Source organism: Neolamprologus multifasciatus, chromosome 20 (genome assembly GCF_963576455.1).
Source record: "Neolamprologus multifasciatus chromosome 20, fNeoMul1.2, whole genome shotgun sequence".
Classification (NCBI taxonomy): Eukaryota; Metazoa; Chordata; class Actinopteri; order Cichliformes; family Cichlidae; genus Neolamprologus; species Neolamprologus multifasciatus.
In genome coordinates this window covers 3341347-3359366 of record NC_140458.1, presented here as the reverse complement: position 1 = coordinate 3359366, position 18020 = coordinate 3341347, and the positions used below count along the sequence as shown (strand labels likewise).

Sequence of the window (18020 nt, the reverse complement as noted above, 5' to 3'; positions counted from 1 at the left end):
ACCCTTCAGTAGACCTTCAGTTCATCTGCTGTTTTAGCTCCTCCCTATAAACGCTGGGAGGTTTTCCTCCCAAAAAGCTAACATCCATCTGATTGGCAAACTTCCAGAAGCCTACAGAGGGGCAGCACTGAGTACTGGTGTCCCTGCTGCGCAGAAAGAAATAAGATCAGGCTGAAGCCTGAGCTTTGAGCTCATGGGGATTACTTTTACATAAGTGCACAGGGCTATTTGAACCTTGAACCATGTTCAATATAAACAGAGAACATAGTAACATTATACACGAAACATGAGATAAAAAAATCAGATCATCTAAACAAACGGTGTCGTTGGTGGTGCTCTCCTATTTCGACCCCAAAGCCTCTGAGGCTGGTTTAACAAAAAAGCATCATACTGAGCTTTAAATATATTCACTCACATTCACACTCCGATGGAGTGCATCAGAGAGCAACATGGGGTTGGTATCTTGCCCAAGGATATTTGGGCAGACTCCATTAGACTGGAGGAGCCGGGGATCGAACCACCAACCTTCCAGTGAGCAGGTGACCAGCTCTACCACCTGAGCTGCTGCCATCCCGCTGTGCTTCGGTTTTCTAGCATAACGAGGGTAACTGTGACAGCAAGATAGATGAGAAACACAGTGAATCTGAAAGTATTAGAAGTCAGGTTGTTAGTTGTAAAGACGGAGGATGAGCAGCATCTCTGTATCTCTGAGAGTTTCACTGTAAAGATGCATTAAATGCATTAAAATACAAAAAAAACATCCAAATCTTTACTCTCTGTCTCACACTTTTGGATGTGCGATACATGCATATAGAAGCAGCGCTTCCATCCACTGTGGTGCATGTTCCAGCTTTGATAATCCTTGTTTTAAGAGCCAATCAAAATCCAGATTCTAGGAAAAACAGGAAGGGGAAAAAGCGTCAGGTCACATGAGGTCAGCTGATCATTGTGTAGCCTCAACGATTTCAAATGGTGGTTATAAAAATAATGATTACAGAAGGATTCACTTCACTGTAATGAAGACCTGAATGAACCTTTGTGTGTGTTTGTGTGTGTGTGTCAGACTCCAGCCAGCAGTGTGTGTGTGTATTAATAGCCAAGCATCACGTGACGTGACATCACAAACACACCGTTATATTTAGCTTGTCCACAGAAGGCTGCAGCTCTGAGCGGCTGTTCGGATCAAAGCTTTTCATTCAAACTTAATGAAGACTTTATGTAACCACAGAGATAATGTTTACAGCCAGGTGAGAATAGTCACATGACAGTTCTCTGGCTATTTACACCTGGCCTCCTCAGCCCCCAGATAAAGAGCAACAGTCCTGGTGGAGGCGTGGTTGTGATAAATATACAGTTTATGATAAAGGGCCAAATGCAGGTTTCATGCAATTTGATACTAAAGGTGCATCTACTAAAAATCTGACGAATTCGAATCTGTGTGACCTCGACCTCAAGGTCAGAGTAAGAGTTCTGAAAACTGCAAGAACTCGAGAACGAAGCGACGAGGATTTTCAGTTTGATGCTGTTGATGTGTTCAGGAGGCTGAGCTGTGACACTGTTGAACTAAAACTGATCATTTTTCCATCCATCTTCTGATGCCCGGATCTCCAGCTCTTCTGGAGGGATACTGAAGTGTTCCCGAGCCATGATAGACACGCTGTCAGCCTGCCTAACTCCACCCTTTTCTGACAATCCTACTCTGAGACTTGGAGGTGCTCAATCTTTCAGTCCGCTTCATTTCTGTTGTTCAGATTTATGAGCAGTTGAGAATATTTAGGTTCATTTAAGGTTCAATAACATCAGTGTTGCTGACTCATTGATTTATGGTTGTTATCGACCCTCTTATGACTTTGGTCAGGTGAAAGCAGCGTGATCGATATTATTATGGAGATTTTTAAAAATCTGGGCTGGTAATAATCAAAATGAGTTTTATTGTATTTCAATTTCTCATTCATAAATTTTCAAGCCTCAGAGGTTAAACCGACAACACTACAACAAAGCCTCATCCAAGCTGTGGCATTAAAAGCATCTTATTTAATCTAGTTGCTCTAACGGTAAAGTACAAGTTAAGATTATATATACACTTTATCCCAAATTATCCTGCACTGTTTATCAGAAAAACTGGGATACCAAATCAGTCAACACACCCTGTATGAAACTAGCTTCAATAAGCTATAATAGCTCAATAAAAGTAATCTAATAACGTTTAATAAAAAGGCTCAATAAGGTGGAACTTGTAGAACAGAAAGGAGCTCGTTCATACAGAAATAAAACTGCTTTATAAGTAAAAGATTAAATAACGTTCAGTAGAACAACATTCAAACCAGTCAATCGAATAAAGTTATTCTTTAACGTAAAACAAACAAATAAACTAAAACAAAACAGATAATGGATCGCTGTGTTCCTCTCATGTGTGACTATAACGAAATGTGCATTAATGAGTTACTAAAGTCTTCATCACGTTCTCATTTCATCTGCCTAAAAATATTTTGGTGTACTCAGGAATGGTGCGTGTGTGTGTCTGTGTTTGTGTGTGTGTGTGTGTGTGTGCGTCTGTGTGTGTCTGTGTGTGTGTGTGTGTGTGTGTGTGTGCGTCTGTGTGTGCGTCTGTGTGTGTGTGTGTGTGCGTGTGCGTGTGCGTCTGTGTGTGTGTGTGTGTGTGTGTGCGTCTGTGTGTGCGTCTGTGTGTGTGTGCGTCTGTGTGTGTGTGTGCGTGTGTGTGTGTGTGTGTGTGTGTGTGTGTGTGTGTGCGTCTGTGTGTGTGTGTGTGTGCGTCTGTGTGTGTGTGTGTGTGTGTGTGTGCGTCTGTGTGTGCGTCTGTGTGTGTGTGTGTGTGCGTCTGTGTGTGTGTGTGTGTGCGTCTGTGTGTGTGTGTGTGTGTGTGTGTGTGTGTGTGTGCGTCTGTGTGTGTGTGTGTGTGTGTCTGTGTGTGTGTGTGTGTGTGTGTGTGTGTGCGTCTGTGTGTGTGTGTGTGTGTGTGTGTGTGCGTCTGTGTGTGCGTCTGTGTGTGTGTGTGTGTGCGTCTGTGTGTGTGTGTGTGTGCGTCTGTGTGTGTGTGTGTGTGTGTGTGCGTCTGTGTGTGTGTGTGTGTGTGTGTGTGTGTGTGTGCGTTCTTGTTTTTCCTACCGGGTGGGGACTTGACCCTAACTACACACCGACCCGTGGGGACTCATTTCACCGTGGGGACCTCACTTGAGGTCCCCACGGGCACAGGCCTACCAATAGCTCTAAAACAGTATTTAAAGATGGCTGGTGAAGTTTTCTAAGAAGGTCCCCATGTGGTCAATTTCCAGACAAAATGTGTGTGTGTGTGAATTCAAGTGACCCTAATGGTCACACAGCGGTATTGCAGTCCCCATTAGGTTTGGTGTTCTGGAACTGTGCGTAGTCATTTGTTCACTCTATAGCGCCCCCTATTGAACAAGACCAGTATTATACTTTGAAAATGTATTGTAAAAAGTGTTTCTTTTTTTAGCAAAGATAGACATTATTATATAAATATGTATATATAAAGTAATTGCAAACATGCTCTGTTATTAATTAATGTAAATTTTAATATTAAAATATATTTGCAGTTCACTTATATATGAACAGAAATAAATATTTTAAATATTTTCAAGTCAAATTAATTATGGTAAGTAACTCAGTGAATAATTATATTGTTGCAGTGAAACTATTAAAACACAATTTTTGAAAAAGGAAATAAAGTAATGATGATAAATAGGGTATTAAAAAACATTAACAATAAAAATAAAGTAAAATACAGAAGTAGCAGTAAAATACATACAGTATGCAGATGAAGGTATGGGGGTATTTGATACACTGCTCATAAATTAGAGGAACTCTTTGTAAACATCAGATCTCATTTGGAAATAAACATCATGCTGGATATCCATACTGATATGGAACGGGTAATGAGTTAGGAACAAAAGGATTCTACATCAGTTGATGGTAATTAAAATAATCAACCTAATCCAGAGTCACCAAGAAATTAAACTGAAAAGCTGATGCAGCAGGCTAGATCAATTTGCTGAAATTGGTCATTGCAGCAACTCAAAATGGTACTCAGTAGTTTGTATGGCCCCCACATGTTTGTATGCATGCCTGATCATTTTGGGGCATGATCCTTATGACATGACACATGGCATCAAGGATTGTCTCCTCCCAGATCCTGACCAGAGCTTCACTGAACTCCTGAAAATTTTGAGGGGCAACCCTGCTGATGTAAGATGGAGCAAAACATGATGTCTCAGAGGTTTTCTATTGGATTTAGGTCAGGCGGGCGTGGATTCCAGTCAGTGGTATCAATTACTTCATCCTCTAGGAACTGCCTCCATACTCTTGCCAGGAGACATTATCATGCACCACCTAACCACAAATGTCTGCATAAACCTTCATCTCACTGCCAATGTTAAGCTACACTACCAATACAGTTATTCTGTACACATCTTGCTTGCAAGAAGCATGTAAGCATACAGTCGCATTCAAACACTAACAATGCGCTGCTCATTGTGATCACTGTGTACAGTGATTATTCTGCCCTCGCACTTAACCAGGCAGATAGATAACCATCATCTCATGAAGAAAAAACACTCTGTTCTTCCTTTCTGGTTGTTTATTTCCAACTGGATGCAAGGCATCCAGTTGGAAATATTTATACAGTTTAAACATTGATACAATTACAAGATGCTATTGTAACCAATACGTCTACTCACCAAAGAATGAGTGAAGCAATATGGATAACAGCAGAGGAGAAATTTATTTAGGGTCTGATGGCAATTTACCATCTGTGTCCAGCACTTTAAAGGATTGATGGACTGGAGCACATACGTCCGAATGGATGGCAGCCGCCAGTCCTTTAATGGCACCAGCGAGACAGCACAGTATTAAGGCAGCACAGTAGCGAGGCGTCTGGCAGGAGAACGAACAATAGTCTTTTTTTAAGGCTACTGCAGAAGGAGATATTCCCCGCTAGCTCACCCAAGCTTGCTCTCTGGCACAGCTACAAGCCATGTGAGCTCGTAGCCCCTCAGTGACATATGAACTTGGCTACCAACGTCCGCTTAGCATGGCGGCTAATTGTCTAGCTTGCTAGCTTATCCCCAATTAGCAATTAGCACCTTAATAACCATTACTACACATCACATCATAGCAAACACATGATAACACATGGAATAGTATAATATACATACGAAAAAGATTTTTACCTGACAGGAGAACGAACAATAGTCTTTTTTTAAGGCTACTGCAGAAGGAGATATTCCCCGCTAGCTCACCCAAGCTTGCTCTCTGGCACAGCTACAAGCCATGTGAGCTAGAAACGGGGTAACTATGTGAGAATGCTGCTTGTAGACTACAGTTCAGCATTTGACACAATAGTGCCCCATAGACTGTTCACAAAGCTGAGGGATCTTGGACTTAACAACAGTTTGTGTGCATAGGTGCTGGACTTCCTTACTGGTAGATCGCAGGTGGTGAAGGTGGGTAAGTGTGTCTCTGACAGCATCACTACCAACACAGGAGTGCCACAGGAGTGCGTACCCTTTTCCACTACATACTCCCTCTACACCTCTTGATTGTGTGGCCACTCAAGGCTCAAACACCATCGTGACGTTCGCTGATGATGCTGTGGTGTTGGGCCTCATCTCCAACAACGATGAGACAGCCTAATGGACGAGGTGAAGAACCTGGCATCTTGGTGCAGAGAAAACCACCTCCAACTGAACGTCTGCAAGACCAAGGAGCTGGTGGTGGATTTTAGTAGGAGAAAGCAGCAAGACTACAAGCCCCTGGCCATCAACGTGGAGAGGGTGCTGTCCTTCAAGTACCTTGGGGTTGACATCTCCTTAGACCTGACATAGACTGTTCACAGTCCAAAAGGGCTAGGCAGCGCCAGTATCACCTGAGACAACTGAGAAAGTTTGGAGTCTCTCCAGGGATCCTTAGGACTTTTTATTCGGGTGCTGTGGAGAGCATCCTCACACAGAACTTTACATCCTGGTATGGGAACAGCTGTGTTCAGGACGAAAAGCCCTTCAGAGAGTGATCTGTGTGGCAGAACACTGCTACAGGTCTGCTCTCCCTTCCCTACAGGACATCTACAACAGGAGATGTAGGTCCAGAGCAGCTCAGATTTTTAAGGACTTGTCCAGGACTCCTACAAATAATCCAGCACATTACACCATGGTGTAAGATGCTAGCAGGCAGGGTGTACATTTGAATTTTTTTAACCAAGTAACTCATGAGATGCCAACATCAGGCAGAATGAGCATAAGCTTCAGAAATACCAAGGGCTATGAGAAGAGCTAGGAAAAAGTGTGGAGGGAAAAGGCAACGGTGGTCCCTGTGGTAATCAGAACCCAGTGACCCCCAAACTGGGGTAATTGCTCCAGATTTCAGGAACAACATCCAAGACACCTAAGATACCACATAGGACCCTGATTCTCACAGACCTCTGGTAAAGGCCCCAACTTTGAAGGAAAAAAGACTATATATATGTGTATATACAGGCCAGCCGACAGATCTGGGTAGGCCCGGGACAACGCTGTCAGCTCAGTTTCTATTAATCTCTTTGGTTTTTGCAATTGCTGCAGATCACTGAGGTAAGGAGTTGCCTTGTCATATAAGGCTTTAAAAACAATTACAATCACATTTGCATTATCCTCTATTCACCTGTTGTGTCATCCACTATTGTTTTTGGTTTTTACAATAAACTTAGTTTACCATTTATTGAAACCTGCCTGGCATAACTTTTGAGTCCACACAATTCTGTCCTTCACAATAATACCTCTCTAGTGATCACAATGGTTGGTAGTAGTTGATTGGTTTACATTTTTGCATTTTTTCTATTATTTATTCATTCCTGCATTTAATTAATTTTGCTACTGCTTATATTTTGTGTACATTTCAACTCAACAAATATCAGTTAGGAAATTGCATTTCTAATTAAGCAAGTAATGTGTGGATTCATCTCTTCTCAGCAATCATTAATATATTACACAGATCCTGACATTTGAGGTCCCCACTTTGACCATGCCCATACCCCACCCACCTACTGTCTACTGCAGCACGTCAAGATGGCGGAGTGACAGTGCAGTTTGTTTTAAAACATAAACAATAATTTCATACATCTACAGTCTGACATTTTTATTTCAGTTATTTTTTAACGTACATATTAAACCAATTTCAGTTCAGAAATTGTATTTCTCACTTAGCAGGTAATGTGTAGAGTCATTTACTTCGTTCTCAGCAATTTACACACATCTTGACATTTGAGGTCCCCACCTTGACCATGCCCATCCCCCCACATAGATGGCCGAGTGACGTTGTACTTTGTTTTAAGACACCAATGACCCGTCAGTGTCCGGTGCGGTATGTGTAAGAATCAGCGGAGTTAATCTGGTGTGCGCCTCGTCCCAAATCAAGCGCTCCTTTTGTGATCACCACACCTGCTCTCCTTTGGCGCAAAGACAGACGACAGACATGCTTCAGACAGCAAGCACGTGCGATATGCGGAGTACAGCTAGCGGTGCAGCATTAACCAGAATGGTAAGTTTTGACTTATGTCACATTATAATATTGTGCTTTTGGGTTAATTTGAGTCGCGTTTGCACATTATATTAACACACAAAGTGTCGTGTGCAGCTGTAACTTAATGGTATGGCTTGATGGTTAGCTAATGTTAGCTAACAACGATGCTAACTGAGTTGCTGTTAAATCTTGGTCTGCCTATGCTTTTGTCAAGTAAAATAAGTTTTAAAACGGTGTAACAATTGGCTGTAAAAATACTACGGACTGTGGTGATTTTTATTTTAATGCATATATAGTATTTTCAAAATGAATTTCTGTTATTGGTACTTAGTTGCTACGAAATACTTTGCTTCAACACAGTGTTACATTACACAAACTACACCGTTACAGTAAACTGTTCAAACCAAACCATCAAAATATACTGTTTTATTGTCTTGATAGATATTTCAATTTATACTAAAACTGCAGTGGTGTTATGGCTGTAGTTGATCCGCGATCCCTTTATATCACTCTGCACAGATGCGCGTATATGCACGGATTAATTCAAAATTGTAAAGCTTCAGCATCATACATCGTGTTTTAGTGGAACGACTACTATTTAAAGTAGATTTAATGTTTCTCTACCTCGTCTTAGAGCTGCAGTGAAAAGATACCATGTAGAAGGGTTATCACGTGAACGGCGCATAACCGTGACCGTCATGGTCAGCGGAGGAACGTGAGCTGCCTCGCGCATTATTTGATAGTATGTGATCGGTGATCGGTGCACAGGTGATGAGGGACAAACCAGCTTGTATTTAATTAGCACATGAAAAGAGCAGTGAGTGAAATTAGCGGATGTGAGAATATAGTTGAGATTTCTGCTCTGTCCTCTGTCTGTGACCGAGGGCAGGGTTCAGCACGCGCACGCAGAGCGGGCAGCAGGCACAGAGAGAGCGTAGGTGAGCTGAGACTTTAGTTTGTGGGACCTGACGTGTTACTGCACACACGACAAAGGTTAAAAAAATTAAAAAGGTATTTAATAAAACGCTTCTTAAGGAGACATGCTGTCAGAATAATGATAACGCTGCGTCTGCATTCACCTACGTCACCAAGCTCGTTAACCACAACAAGCTTGTTTGTAAATTGTTAGGAACACGCTAAAACGAAAACAGACTGTATGTACATCTGTACTGCATCTATAATTTACTACACACTTTAAAATTGAGCTGGTTCTGGTCACTGTGTCTGACAACAGCTCTTAGACCAGGGGTGGGCAATTCCAGGCCTCGAGGGCCGGTGTCCTGCAGGTTTTAGATCTCACCTTGGGTCAACACACCTGAATCACATGATTAGTTTGTTACCAGGCCTCTGGAGAACTACAGGACATGTTGAGGAGCTAATTAGCCATTTAAATCAGCTGTGTTGGTTCAAGGACACATCTAAAACCTGCAGGGACACCGGCCCTTGAGGCCTGGAGTTGCCCACCCCTGTCTTAGACAATGAGAGCAGTCCCTCCCTCTGCCAGGTGTAGCATCCCTGCTCAGCCATATAAGAATGGTAATATATCACAGGACCACCTGTTCAAAACATCAACCTTGTATGTAAGGGAAAGAAGACGAAGCTATTGCTGTAGTTTTTGATGATCTGTTACATCCCTCAAAATTCTAATAAATCACCATAGAAATTGTAGTGAAATATTTTCTGTCATTGTCCTGCTTTAATCATACATCAGAATTTAAGTTAGTAGCTTTGTCACTTGACTGTATATTGGCAATGACTGTACTTTCATAAAGATTTCACAGACAGGGAAATATTAGGAAATGTTGTGGGTAATGATAACCACCATGACAGGCTATGATGTCACAAAGTAACATACATCAATATACTGCCAAATTGTACAACTGGAGCTCACTGAAATACAGTGAATTTTGATTATGTTGGTCCTTAAAGTTTGACTAACTGTTTCACTTGTGCTGATAGGAGGATGGCCCAAGCTTTGCATCTACCAATGGCAGTGCTGAATGCACAGGTAAGAAAGCTCTGTGTTACCCTACATTTTTCTTCATTGTTGGTAAAACTGTAAATTGGCTTCTGTCATTTTTAAATTGCAAATTGTACAATTGGTTCCAAACCTGAATAGATCAAATAAATGCTGTTAAAATTCTCATTGGGGTAGAACTGCAAATCACCAGAGAAATGAAAAGCTATAATTCAGATGTGTCTTCAGCAGATACTCTGCTGTCACTGTAGGTAAATAACATGAAATAATCATAATTGTTTTTTGTTAGAAATAATTTTATTTGGTGTAAGTAGAGGTTGTGCAACAACTATTCTTTTCCAATAAATTCAGCCTTTCAAGTGTTTAGGCTATTTTAAGGCAAAACTCAATATATTGTAAATTAAACACATTGCTCAAAGACCGTCTCAACTTGCTATTGTTATTTCATCTTGAACCAAGTCAACATTTTTAATTTTGCAGTTGCTGATGGGACAGATGCCTTTAACCCTGCACACAAGAAAGAGGTAGGATATGCCATCTTCTTTTGGTTCTTAAATGGACCAGTAAACCAGCTGTGCACTTAAACAGCTGTGATAGACATTGCACATTGTTAACGCTGACATACTCACTTTACATTATCATTTAAGGAGCAGTTTAGGGTTGTTTGAGTTCTCATCTACACCTTACACATTATATAGCTGTCAAGCCAATATTGCAATTAATAATCCATTAATGTTGAAATTTCCACTATTCATTCAGTGTACATCATGCTAGAATGACTCTAAGAATGATTGCTGAAAATATCACATGCACACATTAGGTTTTTGCCGTTGAAAATAAACATTCTGGGATTGTTTGAGGTGTAATATGTTCAGTTCGTTCAGCTTAAAGTAAAGGTTAGACTGCAGTGTGTTCAGACAGTTAAATTGGTAGAAGGATTTTAAGTAGGCAAACTCCTCCAGTTTGGACCTCAATATAAAAGGTAGTAAATTAGTTTATGCACTGCAGATACATATTCATGATTTCTGATGTGATAAATATTCTTAGTATTTGTTTTAATGATTGTTTCCATATATTTTTTCTTTATGTCAATATATGTACATCTTGTGATGTGAGAGCTAAGTGGAATCAAATCAAATTGTCGCCTTGATTTTTATGTTTTTTCTTAATTTTAATAAAAAAAATTACAAATGTCAGCCACATTAAAATGTTTGAGGACACCGTAAAAACAAATCATTCGTTGTAATACAGTTGTTTATAATTAAATACAAGGTATGATTAGGCCTTGTCTCAGCAGTAAGGCTTCTTTTCGCACCTAGGCTGTTTGCTGTTTGTCATTCCCTCTTTGTTCTGTCTTTTGTCTCTCCACTACTATCTAATAAAGCAAAAAACAATAAAACAAAGGTTTTGATTTATTTCTTTGTTTGCAGGTTAAAAGTCGTGGCTTGCTTCGCCTCGAGAAACTCAGGAGACATCATAGTGTATGTGAGCAACGCTACGAGAGGGCACAAAGTAAAAGGTTAAACGACCAGAGGGAGAGGACCTTGTTTCTACACCGTAGCCTCAATACGAAGGTTACTTCTTCTTTTGGATCCTCCTTTAAGGGGTCGCCACAGCGGATCATCTGCCTCCATCTCACTCTATCCCTAACATCCTGCTGTCACACGCTCTCTTGACTTGTTAGCACATCTCCATTTCTGTCTTTAATCACCCGAACCTGCTGCGCATCCTTTCCAGCTCAATCTCTGTCTAGCCAATCAGTACAAGTCCTTCCTTCAATCCTCACATACAACTCACTATAAGCCTTTTTCTTTGTCTTTGCCACCTCTCTCTTGGCTGTACTCCCAATGCTCATGTCTACTTCCTTAATCTCTCTGACTATCACACTTTTTCTTTGCTAACCTCTTCATTTGGACATTTTCCTGTACTTCACAATACCATCAGGTTTCCTGTCATCTTTTCTCTGTCTAGAGGATACCCCAAGCGCTTTCTTGGCCGTTGCCCTCCCACTTCAGCTGTACTTTCCAAGTCATCTGGTAACTCTTCCATACTGCCCAACGCCTGTCTCAGCTCCGTCATGAACAACCGTCTTCCTTCCTCATTTTCCACCATTTAATTTTTGCCTCTGCCTTCACTTGCTTCTTTGTTGTTACGTCCAACTTCATCCTACAGACTGCCATATGATGCCGCTTAGCTACATTCTCCCCTGACACCACCTTACAGTCTCTCTTTTGGCAAAATCCACCAACATTTGTCTTTCTGTATTTCTATCCTTAACACAATACCTAACCAACAACTCCTCATCACCTCTGTTTTCTTCAACTACATGTCCATTGAAATCTACTCCAATCACCAGTCTCTCATTCCTAGTAAAACTCTCTACCACTTCATCTCACTCACTCCAGAACTCCTCTTTCTCATCTACCTGACTTCCAACCTGTGGGACATACACACTGACAACATTCAGCATAGCCTCTCTCTTCAGCTCTACCACACTATCCGCATACTCTTCCTTCAGGATTATCCCTACTCCATTTCTCTTCCTATGAACACCCTAGTAGAACTGCTTGAATCCACCTTCAATGCTCCTGGCCTTGCTTCTCTTGCACCTGGTCTCCTGCACACACAATTAATCTACCTTCCTTCTTTCCATCATGACTGCCAGCTCTCTGATATGTGTACTTATTGATTTAGGTATATTACATCTTGCAGTAGTATAGCTTAGATGTGCTACACTGAGTCACACAGAAGATGATTTTCATACGCTACAGTATGATTTTATTGCTTCACTTGCTTAGGTTGAGAAAGGTGATCATAGCAGTGTATTGTGGTGACAGCTTGTCAGACTGCTGATAATAAAATCTGCAGTTAAGTGCTTTATGTACAGTGCAGAAGCACAACGAGAAAGTAGTATTATGATAACTCAACATGCTAAACAGTGTAATACTCAGAAAGGTTTTTCACCCTGCCGGAAAGTGTGAGCCTTTCACAATGACAAAAACAAACAAACCCTTGTTTAGAGTTTATATTTTGCTGGCCAAATCAAAACTGTGGCCCATCTTATCTGAAATTGACAACAATTGTGATATTGCTAGAGCAACTGCTGCAAAAATGCATTAAGACACATATTTACAAATCTGTGTTGTAGCAATAATTATTCTGTAATTTATATTAATCTGTAATTGTTATTTGTATCTTTTTCTGTTTACTTTTCAGATGGAACAGCAGTTGTCCAGTGACAGCGACAGTACCATTATCATTAAACCCACTTCAGCTGATTCTGACATGGATACAAGTGTACCTGAGCTCAGAAGGACAGACAGTGTTATTGTAAGTTTATTTGTACAACTCCACTACAGATCTCAGATTTTTGTGCACAGAGCACAAAGTGAATAGACGGTAACAGTCAAATTTAAAACTAACAACTAAGTCTTGTGAAAAAATATAATAATAATAATAACTACCTCCTGTACAATCATGTCACCTTCTTGGATTACGAGCACGCCTTGATAGAACGACTGTAAGCTTGAGACAAGGGGTTTCTCATTTATCAATATTGTCAGGGACACTGATGTTTAATGTCTTTTCTGGTGTCTGAAGTTCAGAGGTTTTAGTGCTTCAAGTTCACAAAGGTTTTCAAGGTGTTACAGTAATAACAGTAGCTTAAATTCAATTAGCATTGCATTTGCATAGGTAGTAATGTATGATTGCATTTAGTTAGCAATAAAAGATTTTAAGGAATAGCTTAAAGTACATAATGACTTTTGTGATCAACTTTATATTCTGTATGTTCTCATAAAAGGTGATACATGTTATTTTTAAGCCTACGTATATTTTATCTGTGACACATTTTAAGTCTCTTTTGTGTAGTGAGGCAACAGGATTCTTCATTGTGATAGGATCATTTGGATCATTATTTCTTGTGAGGTGGTTCCAAAATGCCCATTTTATTGTTTATGCGCTATGACTAAAATTTATTTCTTTGAATTTGACAAAAGGAGCTCAACAAATGACTGTCATGCTTTTGTCGCCTACTAATTAAGCATTTGTCAGTCTCATCCCCTGATAATCCTAAAATGCAATGCACTGCTAAAATCTTCAGTTTACCTGGAACACAGTTGATACTTGAGTAGATACTGTTCTACCTTACAAACATAAAAAATGTTCTTCAAAGGTAATTGATCCAGGTAAAAATTATATCATATATTTAAATAAAGAAAATCAATTTCTATAAACATTAGTGTATTTTTACAAAAAGAAAACGAAGTTCAGCAATTTCCTAGAAACAGTGTTAGCTTAGAGATTACATTGTCCCAGATGTTTAAAACTAACCTAAGTGACTGTTAATGAGTGTGACATCACAGCTGTATTGACAGTCTTTGGGTAATGACAGCATATCCAGACAAAGCCACCCAGGGTTGTTTGGTAAATGTGATGCAGCAGAGGAAAGATTACTTAATATGACTAGTTCAAATTAAGTTGTGACATGTGTGGTACTGTAAATGGTATTAATACAACTGTCAATACCAGTACAGCTGTTATAACTACTACTGTACTACCTCTGGTCTTTAAATGCTTGTGTGAGTGGAAAAATTAAACTATTTTCTTTCTTTCTTTCTTTCTTTCTTTTTTTTTTTTAAGCTTACCAGACAAATGCTTGGATGCCCATCTATATCAAGTACTGACATCAGTGAGGAAGAATATGCTCCTCAAACTGCTGAAGAAAGTGACAGTTCTGCAGAAAGTCTCATACAACACAAAAGAAAGAAGAAAAAAGCACGGAAAACTACTTCAGGTAACTCTCAGGAAGATGTCCGACAACTGAAGAGAAGGTGTACCCGAACTCAATGCAATTCCTCAAATTCAAATGCTAAAGATCTATCTTCAAAGGCTCTCCGAAATCTGAGTGAGGCAAAATGGAATACTCCACAACTTCTTCCCTTTACTGAAGATGTGAAGAAGATGCACCAGTATCTCAACATACAACGGACGGAGTGTCATACAAAGCTCAAGGAAGAACCAAATAAGAAGCACTGGGCAGAACTTGCAAAAATCACATTGTGTGAAGTGATTATCTTCAACCGTAGAAGAGAAGGAGAGGTTTCCAAAATGATTCTTAATGCGTTCACATTGAGAGACACTTCATTGACTCATCCAGATGTTGAATTGGCTTTAACTGACCTGGAAAAGAAGCTTTGTAGGCACTTCCAACGAATAGAGATAAAAGGCAAACGTGGAAGAAAAGTCCCCATACTCCTTACACCTGATATGATGACATCAATGGATTTGCTCGTTAACACTCGCCGAAATTGTGAAGTATTAGATGAAAATCCTTTCATGTTTGCGAGACCGAAAGCACTTACTCACATCAGAGGGTCAGATGTTGTTCGACAGATCGCGCAGAGCTGTGGAGCAAAACAACCAGAAGCGTTGTCCTCTACTAAATTAAGGAAGCACATGGCCACCATGTCCAAGATCCTTAACTTAAAAGACAATGAAATGGATAATCTGGCAGACTTCCTTGGCCATGATATTCGAGTGCATCGCGAATATTACAGACTGCCTGAAGGGACGTTACAGCTGGCCAAGATAAGCAAAGTCCTTATGGCCATGGAACGAGGAGAGCTGTCAGATTTCAAAGGAAGAAATCTTGACGAAATAAACATTGATCCACAAGGTAAAAAATGTGTTAATAAATTGTGTATTTAAAATCGAAGTATTTCAAAAATCATGCAGCATTATGCTGATGTAGTAGTAGCAGTAGCTAAGACTGTGTGTCCGTAAGCACGGTGGATGATAAGTTCTGTTCTTCCACACGGTCTACAAATGTTTTATTACTCATGAAAGCCTCAAATAGGAGACTGAAAAGGGCTCATTTGTAAAAAGCCTGTTCAGGTCATGTGTGAAATGAAACCCACCTGGTGGATACATTTGTGTTCTACCAACTTTCTGCAGACTGAAGAAACTCTCTGGCAGAGTAATAAAACACTTTAACCTAACAAGAAGTCCAATTGATGCAGTTTCTAGAAAACTTTATCTGGATGACTGACAACCTTCAGACAAATACGTATACATGTATACAGAGCTTTAACTACAGCTATCCTCCTCTCCCTATCCCCTATTGTGTGATACTTCTTAACATTGCTTAGGAGCAGTCTTAATGTTTTTTTCCAAATGGTTGCTGTGTTTCCCAGAGAACGTAGCTGTTGACAGTGATGCATCAAGCAGTGAAGATGAGGATAACACAAATGTGACAGATGCTGCGTCATCCGCTGCGTCATCTGCTGAGTCATCTGCTGCGTCATCTGCTGCGTCATCCGCGGAGGCATCCGCTGCTTCACTCTTATCGACAAAATCTTCAGGTATGTTGCTAACTTGTGGATTACTCTGCTGTTGCTAAAGTATTACCATTAACATAAGGGCTATTACAGGTTAAGAACAAGAAAAAGATACCAGATGTAGGTTGCAGTCATATCATGGATTCACGCTATAACTTGTCAGTCTCTGTCACAAATGCAGCTGTGGAGGTAATGTCAGAGTCACATCATCACACCGGTGATGTCGGAACAGAGAACACATTATTGCAGTGTAGAACTGGATGACCAGCCCTTGTCCCATTAGTAATAGAAGATGTTGTGTTTTATCTTTAGTGTTTTCACACAGTCACAACACCCAGAGTGCTTCATTTACAGCAACTATGTTCATAGTTAATCTTCCAGTTGTGTTCTTTAAGTAATTGAGAGGGAAGTTTTATTGACTGTCTCTTCTCACTGATAGTTTTATTTTTTTAAATTTATTTCCCACACTCTGTTCAAAAACGTAAAACATGTTACAACAATGTTTGACAAATTATTTATTTAAACATCAATTAATTCTTTCATAGGTTGTTTACAGTTAAATCGCTGCAATGCATTATGGGCATTTCTTGTACTTATACTTGAGGAATACCAACAAATACAAAGTATAGACCAAATGTACCTATAGCTTTTGATATACTTGTCGACATACTCCAAGTATCACATCTGGTCATAAGGGGAGTCATGTGATTACACACCAACTTGATGCTCTTCTTTTTGAATAACACGGTTACTGTCTACTTTATTCAGGGGCATCACAAACCACAAGAAGGAAGTGGACTGAAGCAGAAATAAAGGCTGTGGAGAAGACTCTAATGGAGTACATCAGCTCTGGAAAGGTTCCTGGGAAGGCAGAGTGTCTCAAATGTATTGAGACTTCACCATTAGCATTGAAAGAGAGACGTTGGGAGGGAGTTAAGTTTTACGTGAAAAACCGAATTGATGCTTTAAAGCGAGAGTCAGTGAAAAGAAGGTAAGAAGCTAATGTCAAACAAATGGAACATAAACGGCTTCAGTTACCGTTTAAAATTTTCTCATGTTTAGAGAAAAAAAAGACAATTGTTACGGTGCTGGGTCGGGGACCCAGTGTTTTTTGTTATTATTGTGGGCTCATGTTTTGGTCCTTTTGCTCCTTGTGTTATGCTGTGACCCCTCTGTTCTGTGTCCTGTCATCCCTGCCTGTGGGCTCCCTCTGTTCCAGTTTAGTCATGTCCCTGTGTTAAGCCCATGTCTCTCAGTCTGTGTCTTCGCATTTGTGTGTTTTTTGTTTTACTTTGAAGTTCTGTGCCTCATGTGGATGTGTATTATGTCGGCGTCTCCCTCAGTTCCGTGTCGCATCGTACCCTCACCCTGCTGTGTTTCCACCCGTGTATCCTGCCTGCTTTTTCCTCAGTTTGTATTCTCAGTTTAAGTTAGTTTGTGTTCAGCAATAAAGCTGCTTTTTCGGCTCACTTTCGTCTCCGTGAGTCTGCATTTTGGGTCCACCATTTCCTGCCCGTCTACACACAGCCATGACAGCAATGGTACATTAGTATTGAAAAGATTGTTTTCTTTGCTGTTCAGGTTAACTTTGAGCAGGGAGAGTTCTTTTTTAATACTGTATATCTAAAAGATGAGTTGGGAAGGTAAGCTCTTTAGTTGAAACATTTTTTTTTTTATTGAAAGCAGAGGCCAGTGCACAAATTTTCCAGTGAACAAATACAAGGGGTAATGACAAAATAACAAAAACAATATAAAACTCAATAAATAAAAATATGTAGCAGAAACCATTCTCTGAAATCCAACCAGCACTTGAAAGCTTTTTCATTATACCAGCTTTGAATACTCTGGTTGTAAATTCCTATAAATAGACCCTCTAACTGTAAACGTGCAATAGTGTCACCTGGTGGTGGTTTGTGAAAAGACATAAAAGCTGTGTCCCCACCAGGTAGAAAAACCTGACAAAAATTGGATTTTGTAAATTTAACAAATTGTGGTACCAAAATAGATGTTTGATCCCTAAAAAAATTAAGAGTTCAAATAATGCCTTAATAATGCCTCTATTACATTTAGAAATGTTGTGTCCCCACGCGTAACCTCCTAGATGGAAGTCCCCACGTGGCTGGAAAAACGTGTATGTCTGTCTGTGTGTGTGTGTGTGTGCGTCTGTGTGTGTG

At 40.1% G+C, this 18020-nt stretch overlaps 2 protein-coding genes across 4 annotated transcripts in view; both read left to right on the top strand.

The window, feature by feature from the left end:
* The window catches only part of slc6a8 (solute carrier family 6 member 8), a 61650-nt gene that overhangs the window by 32345 nt on the left and 11285 nt on the right, over positions 1-18020 (top strand). The window lies entirely within an intron of this gene.
* On the top strand, positions 34-18009 carry LOC146494104 (uncharacterized). 3 transcript variants are annotated; one of them, XM_085144531.1, is made up of 9 exons: positions 34-1042; positions 1075-7548; positions 9490-9538; positions 9989-10032; positions 10939-11082; positions 12725-12838; positions 14150-15185; positions 15703-15870; positions 16615-18009. In XM_085144531.1, exons 2-9 carry the CDS (start codon positions 7483-7485, stop codon positions 16839-16841), a joined length of 1848 nt encoding a protein of 615 aa, XP_085000657.1. In that variant the 5' UTR covers positions 34-1042; positions 1075-7482; the 3' UTR covers positions 16842-18009. The 3 variants fall into 3 exon arrangements, with proteins under 3 accessions (XP_085000657.1, XP_085000656.1, XP_085000654.1); XM_085144530.1 differs by having other exon boundaries at positions 34-4610; positions 4645-7548; XM_085144528.1 differs by having other exon boundaries at positions 34-7548.

Coding starts and splice junctions, on each gene's coding strand:
- LOC146494104 (XM_085144531.1), top strand. CDS start 7,483: ATGCTTCAGACAGCAAGCACGTGCGATATGCGGAGTACAGCTAGCGGT. Junction 12,839..14,149: donor GAAGGACAGACAGTGTTATT/GTAAGTTTATTT, acceptor TTTTTTTTTAAG/CTTACCAGACAAATGCTTGG. Junction 15,871..16,614: donor CTTATCGACAAAATCTTCAG/GTATGTTGCTAA, acceptor TACTTTATTCAG/GGGCATCACAAACCACAAGA.